The following is a 7,251-nucleotide window of genomic DNA, read 5'->3' on the forward strand; positions in this document are numbered from 1 at the left end:
CACAGTGCGTTGCTGTATCCGCCTTCCTCTCCGTTGAACCGTTAGGTTTCTTCCGCAGATTCTACCGGATCCAGACTTCGCATGCATGGGTAGACACACCCCGGGGGCCAACTGTGTGTGTGGCATGCACACAGCACGGTGGAGCTAGATGGCCGTCGGTGGCTCTCCTGAGCCGACGCCCTTTTATGGATCTCGTTTTTAATTCCATAAGGGTGTCTAGCCACCCGCCTCACCAGTCCCGGAAGGGAGTGGTGAGAGTGCCGGTTTAGTCGCCGGCAATCCGACCCTGAACAGGTTGTACTGGATTTCAGGTTACCAGTAGCAGATCTAGTGACCTGACCTGACAATCAACCTATTGGTTCAACGGAGAAGAAGGCAGTTACAGCAACGCACTGTGGAGTGCAGAGAGCAAGATGAGACACCGAAAGGATATCTTGGTCATCCACTGCATCTGTGCTCATCTTCCAGTCGTCTCGACTTAGTCTTGCCACTGGAAATTGGTGGACCCGGACGAGAGAGTGAGGTTGACGTTGCGCAACTCCTCTTCACTTTAAACAAACTCATCGCGCAAGTCATCAGTCATCCTTAATGACCTTTAATCCTTCATCATTTCATCACCCCTAAGTCCTGCGGCGACAGGCGAGCGACGAAACGACAGGTGTGGGTACACTGGCAGTCGCAGCTGCAGACCTGCACGCAGGCGGCTCAGGCCATAGGGTCATTCTTCATCGACAGGAGCAGCGATGGAGCTCGGCAGCCGTCTGAGCAGCCCTCTTTAGGAATGCACTGCTCACCTCCCTGGCATGAGGAAGGGGCTAGAAAAGGTGCCCTAAAAATTGCCTGCTCCATATCACCCTGGCCAGCATAACGCGGCTGGCGGGGACCCTACATCAGCGGTCGAAACAAAGAGAAAGAAAAGAAAAAAACAAGGATCGTTCCTCTCACCATTGGTGCTTGGAACATGAGGACTCTCCTGGACAGAGATAACGCGGACAGTCCCCCAAAGGAGAACGGCACTAGTTGCATCCGAACTCGCCAGATACAACATCGACATCGCAGCCTTGAGTGAGACTTGGCTTGCAGGCGAAGGTGAGCTCTGTGAACGGGGATCTGGTTACACCTTCTTCTGGAGTGGACGAGGAAGCGAAGAGCGATGTGAGGCTGGCGTTGGTTTTGCAGTAAAAACAGCACTTGTCAGCAAGCTAGCTGGAATCCCAAAGGGAGTCAACGATAGGCTTATGAAACTCCCACTGGCATCTGGCCAGAAGCACCTCACCATTGTCAGTGCCTACGCCCCAACCATGACCAACCCGGATGAAGTGAAGGTGAAGTTCTACGAGGACCTTCACTCTGTCATTGCTGCTATCCCTAAAGCAGACAAGCTCATCATTCTTGGGGACTTCAATGCTAGAGTTGGCTCTGACTACATCTCCTGGGATGGAGTGATTGGAAAGCATGGCGTGGGCCACTACAACCCAAATGGATTGCTTTTGCTTCAGACCTGTGCAGAGCACGAACTGCTGATAACCAACACAGTTTTCTGCCTCCCTACCCGTAACAGGACGTCATGGATGCACCCTCGCTCAAAGCATTGACATCTCATTGATTACGTCATCGTCAGGAAAAGGGATAGGCAAGATGTACGTGTGACAAAGACCATGTGCGGTGCTGGACAGACCATCACCTTGTAGTCTCGAAGCTGAATATTTGAATCCAGCCCAAGAGATGCCCCCAAGGCCAGAAGGCTCCAAAATGGCTCAACATTGCTAAGCTGAAAAACATCACCATCAAAAAGACCTTTGTGGAGCTGCTGGAAGATCGTCTGGAATCCGCCTCTCTGGACAACCAGAATGTGGAGTCACTGGAGGACCCTGCGTGAGCTGATCTATAGTACAGCTTCAGAGACCCTGGGACCCATGATCAGAAAGCACAAAGACTGGTTTGATGAAAACTGTGATGAAATCAAGCAGCTTCTGGATGAGAAACGCCGTCTGCATCAAGCCTACCTGAGCAACCCAAAGTCCACATCAAAAAAGGATGCGTACAATGCCATCCGCAGGACAGTTCAGCAAAAGTTACATCAGATGCAGGATAAGTGGCTGAGTGACAAAGCTGATGAGTTCCAGGGATATGCTGACAGGCACGATATGAAGAGGTTCTATGATACCTTAAAAGAAGTCTACGGCCCCACATCCTCAGGATCATCCCCCCTCCTCAGTGCAGATGGGAATACCTTGATCACCGAGAAGGAGAAAATTCTCAAACGGTGGGCTGAGCACTTCAACAGTGTCTTAAATCGCCCTTCCTCCATAAATGATGAAGCCATAGACCGTCTCCCACAAGTCCCCATCAACGAAGCACTGGACGATCCGCCAACACTTCTTGAGACCCAGAAAGCAATCCGTCTGCTATCCAGTGGCAAAGCACCTGGCTCAGACTCCATACCAGCAGAGGTCTACAAGGATGGAGGCACTGTGCTGACTGAGAAGCTCCATCCCATCAGCTGTACTCACTCATGTGGAAAGAAGAGACGATCCCCCAGGATTTCAAAGATGCATCTATCATTCACTTGTACAAGCGAAAGGGGAACCGGCAAGCCTGTGATAACCATCGGGGCATTTCCTTGCTCTCCGTCGCAGGCAAGATACTTGCCAGGATCCTACTAAACCGCCTCACAGCACACCTTGACCAAGGTCATTTGCCTGAGAGCCAATGTGGATTCCGGAAAGAGCGCGGAACCACCGACATGGTGTTTGCTGCAAGGCAGCTGCAAGAGAAATGTCAGGAGCAAAATGCTGATCTGTTCTCCACCTATGTCGACCTCACTAAAGCCTTCGACACCGTGAGTAGAGAGGGACTGTGGAAGATCATGGCCAAGTACGGATGCCCTCGGAAATTTATTTCCTTGGTCAGCCAATTCCATGAAAGCATGCAGGCTCGAGTGCAGGACAATGGCGAAACATCTGCTCCTTTTCCTGTCACAAATGGTGTCAAGCAAGGCTGCGTTCTGGCTCCAACACTGTTCAGCCTCATGTTCTCTGCAATGCTTACTGATGCCTTCAGAGATGGCGATGTTGGAATCGGCCTAAAGTACTGAACAGATGGCAAGCTGTTTAACGTCAGAAGGCTTCAAGCAAAAACGAAGGTCATGACTGACATCATCAGAGACTTTTTGTTTGCTGATGATTGTGCCCTCAACGCTGGATCTGAAGCTGACATGCAACTCAGCGTCGACAAGTTTGCCACTGCCAGCAGGAACTTCGGCCTTACCATCAGCACGAGGAAAACTGAAGTTCTCCATCAGCCAGCCCCAGGGAAACCCCACATTGAGTCCAACATCACAGTCAACGGTCAGAGACTCAGTGCGGTGGAGCGGTTCACATACCTTGGCAGCACACTGTCACGAAATGCGACCATCGACGATGAAGTGAACGTCAGGATTGCAAGAGCAAGCGCAACTTTTGGTAGACTCTATGCAAATGTCTGGAACAGAACAGGCATTGGTCTTGAGACCAAACTGAAGGTCTACAGAGCAGTAGTTCTCCCCACACTACTGTACGCCTGCGGAACTTGGACAGTGTACCAACGACATGCCAAAAAGCTGAACCACTTTCACACAACATACCTAAGGAAGCTACTGAACATCAAGTGGCAAGACAGGACCCCAGACACGGAGGTGCTTGCAAAAGCCACCCTTCCCAGCATCTCCACCATCCTGATGCAGTCCCAGCTTCGCTGGGCTGGACACGTGGTGCGCATGCCAGACCATCGGCTGCCCAAAAGGCTCTTCTATGGCGAGCTGCAACAAGGGAAGAGATCACACGGAGGTCAGAAGAAGCGCTTCAGAGATACTCTGAAAGTCTCTCTGAAAGCATTTGATATAAACCCTGACTCCTGGGAGGAATCTGCAGTGGACCGTGACAAATGGCGCGCTGCTGTGCACAAAGGTGCCAAGTTGTGCAAGGCCAACAGGACTGCTACAGCTGTTCAGAAGAGGCAGGCCAGAAAGTCACGGGCAAACAAGCTCCCTGACAATGATATGCCTGTCTTTGTCTGCCCCAACTGTCAGCAAACATTTTGTGCGCAGATTGGACTATTCAGCCATCTGCGCACTCACAGATAGATTCATGAGCATCCTCCCCCCCACCCCACCACCACCCTCCCCCCAACCCCCAGCTGAATGACAACAATGGTCATCATCGATATCGATGGACACACACCACCACCACAATTTATTTGGATTTTTGTAAAGATTTCAACAGTCTACCAAGACTGTTATGGAAACCAGAAGCTTATGGTATAGTCACTAGCTTAGACAAATGGACAAGAGATTTTTTGATAGAAAGAACTAAAAAAGTCAGCTGGTGAAGAGTACTCGCTGGAGGCTGATGTTCATAGTGAATATCACAGGGAAGTATTCTAGGACCAATACTTTTTACTATCTTTATAAATGACCTTCCAGACTGCGTAAAATCATCTTGAAAAAGTGTTGCTGATGATACCAAAATATATATAATAAGATATGCAACAGTAACATACTGCAACAAGATGTAGACAAACTCCAGGCATGGACAGAGAAATGGAATCTGTATTCTAATGTTGCAAATGCAAAGTGATGCATACTGGCAGAAGAAAACAAAACAAAACACACACTTTGCAACCAAATAATGCTCTAAACACAGTAAAATCATGTGAAAATGAAAAAGATAACGAGTCACTTTTGACAGAAATCTTTCATTTGACCTGCAGATTCAGAAATGTGCACGTAAATACAGCAAACCAAATGACTGGAATAGTCAAAAGAACATTTACTTATCTTGAACATGATATGTGTTTGTAAAATTATACAAAGCTCTGGTGCAATCTCACTTGGAGTATGGAAACATTGTGTGGTTCCCCAATCTGAAGTGACAATCTATTGCAATTGAGAAGGTGCAAAAAAGAGCCACAAAGCTTGTAAATGAATGTAGGCACATGACAATTATTTGGCTGATAAACTTATTTAAAATCATTTCCCTTATGGGTAGAAGGAAATATGGTGACCTCACTGAGACATAAACATTTTAAAGGTCATCTGGATGTGTCTTGTTCTTCTCTGCACCTCAGTACAGCTCCACAAGAAACACTGATGGAAAAAGTTTTGTGCAACATTCAAATACTAATACAAGAAATTTTTACTTCAGTAATAAAGTTGTAAATGTATGGAATGAACTCATCTAAAACAAGCACCATCTACTAATTCATTCAAGAATCAACTGGACAATTCTATAAATTTCATAACTATTTTCAGAGTTAGATAAATAAACTGGAAAATGAAGCATCAAACCTTGACCAAAACTTGTACCAAAATATATTATGAACGAAATTAGGAACTATTTAAAAGCTTCAAAGTTTGATTTGTCCCTGTCGTAGAACAGTGGTACTTTATTACTTAAGTCCTTCGTTACTCAAAAGCAACTCAAGGCAGAGAGGAGAAAGCTACTTCATTTTGGGCAATGTCCTATTTTAGCATCCTAAAATATTTTCAAAATAGCTGCATATGGGACTCGATCCTCTATCAATATGAAGCTCAGTGCTTCGCGGAGATCCTGACGAAACTGTCAGTAATCGTTACATATGATAATTTTGGTGGGAGTATGTCAGTAAATAAATTAAAAAGAAAAGAAGAAAAGAAAAGTGGGAGTTCGTTGGTAATTTTGGTGGAATATTTGGCAAATATAGAGTCAGGAGGAGATGTTGAGGGTTATGTGACCCATCTGTGGATCAAGAGTTTGATTCCTGGTTGGATTTTTCTGTGCGCGGTTCTATCAGCCATCACAGTGAAAAGTTCATGCAGGACAGCTGCGAATGCAAACTCGAGAATCATGGAAGGTCCGTATAGACTGTCATTGACCGATAATTGAATGTTACATCCGTTAATTATTTGGGACCGATGTCGAGCTGTGTCGAGCTGTTCGCTGCACATCGATCGTGGTTCGATGCCCTGCGCCGGCTAAACATTTTAGCGTCCTAAAATTGTTTAAATCTAAACGAAATTTGTCACGTGTTTTGCAATGAAGGGGCATTATAAATGACATGTTACGTGTAGTCTAACCTTCCAATCAAGAAACAGGCACAACACATAACATGAACCCGAACCGACACTTGTCTCAAGCCGCCTTGTTTTTTGTTTACATTTTAATGGTTTGCGGGACCAAAACGGAAAGAGCAAAGTGGCGGCAAGTTAGGTGACTGAATCCGCAACAAAATCGAGCAAAATAATGTCGAAAACCGCTGAAAATGGGTTACAACATCTACTGATGGCAATATCGTTTCATCGCATCTATGCACAAAAATTGCAAAATATCAATATGAGGTGTTCATGAAATAGGAACGGAAATACCCACGATGATATGTCCACACAACTTTTAGTTTCAGTTTGAATCTCCACCGCAAAATTTGCTCAATTTAGTGCGCGAAACTGATCACTCAGTCACGAACACAAGAAAAATGTATGTCTGCAAAGACGCTGGGAAAATACCTTTGAACAGCAGTGTATCGTTGGAATACTCATGTTCAATGGTCCGTACATTTAGCCCAATATAAAATTTCAGACTGGTGAACACCAGAACAACAGGTCCGACGACAGTTTCAAACTTAATTGCGTGTTTCAGCTTGCCCCAACCCACTTGCAACAAAGTGATCTCCCTCAACGACTTTCGATTTTCTATTCAGTTGCAGGCGTTCTCGTGTCTTTTTATATGATCGTATACAAATACAGCTCGAACGCGCTTTTTTTTTCTTTTTTTCTTTTTTTCGGGGGGTCGGGAATGGGGTGTGGGGGGTGGGGCGTGGAAGGGGACAGAAAGGTGGTTGGCAGTTAGGATTCCTCCCTTACTTTCTTCTCTCTTTCATTCTGTCTTTCGTCTCCTTGCCTTAACTATCCCTATAATTTAAATCTCTGTACATTTTCGATCAAGTCGTTTTCGAAGGTAAAGGGACCAGACCACATTGCCATATTCCAGTATTAGTCTTATCAATGATTTCGATAATGGCAGCATGAGATCCTTATTTTTATATTTTTTATATTTTTTATTTTTTTTATTATTTTTTTATTTCCGGCACAGTCGCCAGTATTTTTTCCCCCTCCACTAGACCTTGAGTGGTGGTCTGGACGCTAGTCATTCGGATGAGACGATAAACCAAGGTCCCGTGTACAGCATGCACTTAGCGCACGTAAAAGAACCCATGGCAACAAAAGGGTTGTCCCTG

At 45.9% G+C, this 7,251-nt stretch overlaps 1 protein-coding gene across 3 annotated transcripts in view; it reads right to left on the reverse strand.

Annotated features, from left to right (window-relative positions):
- Nucleotides 1-6,681, reverse strand: part of LOC143300449 (uncharacterized) — a 30,436-nt gene extending 23,755 nt beyond the window's left edge. For all 3 annotated transcript variants that reach the window (XM_076614130.1, XM_076614129.1, XM_076614131.1), the window contains exon 1: nucleotides 6,521-6,681. In XM_076614130.1, coding sequence (XP_076470245.1) covers nucleotides 6,521-6,571 — 51 coding nt within the window. In that variant the 5' untranslated portion in view covers nucleotides 6,572-6,681. The remainder of the gene's footprint in view (nucleotides 1-6,520) is intronic.
- Nucleotides 6,682-7,251: the final 570 nt, after the last annotated feature.

This window comes from Babylonia areolata, chromosome 26, assembly GCF_041734735.1.
Source record: "Babylonia areolata isolate BAREFJ2019XMU chromosome 26, ASM4173473v1, whole genome shotgun sequence".
NCBI lineage: Eukaryota > Metazoa > Mollusca > Gastropoda > Neogastropoda > Buccinidae > Babylonia > Babylonia areolata.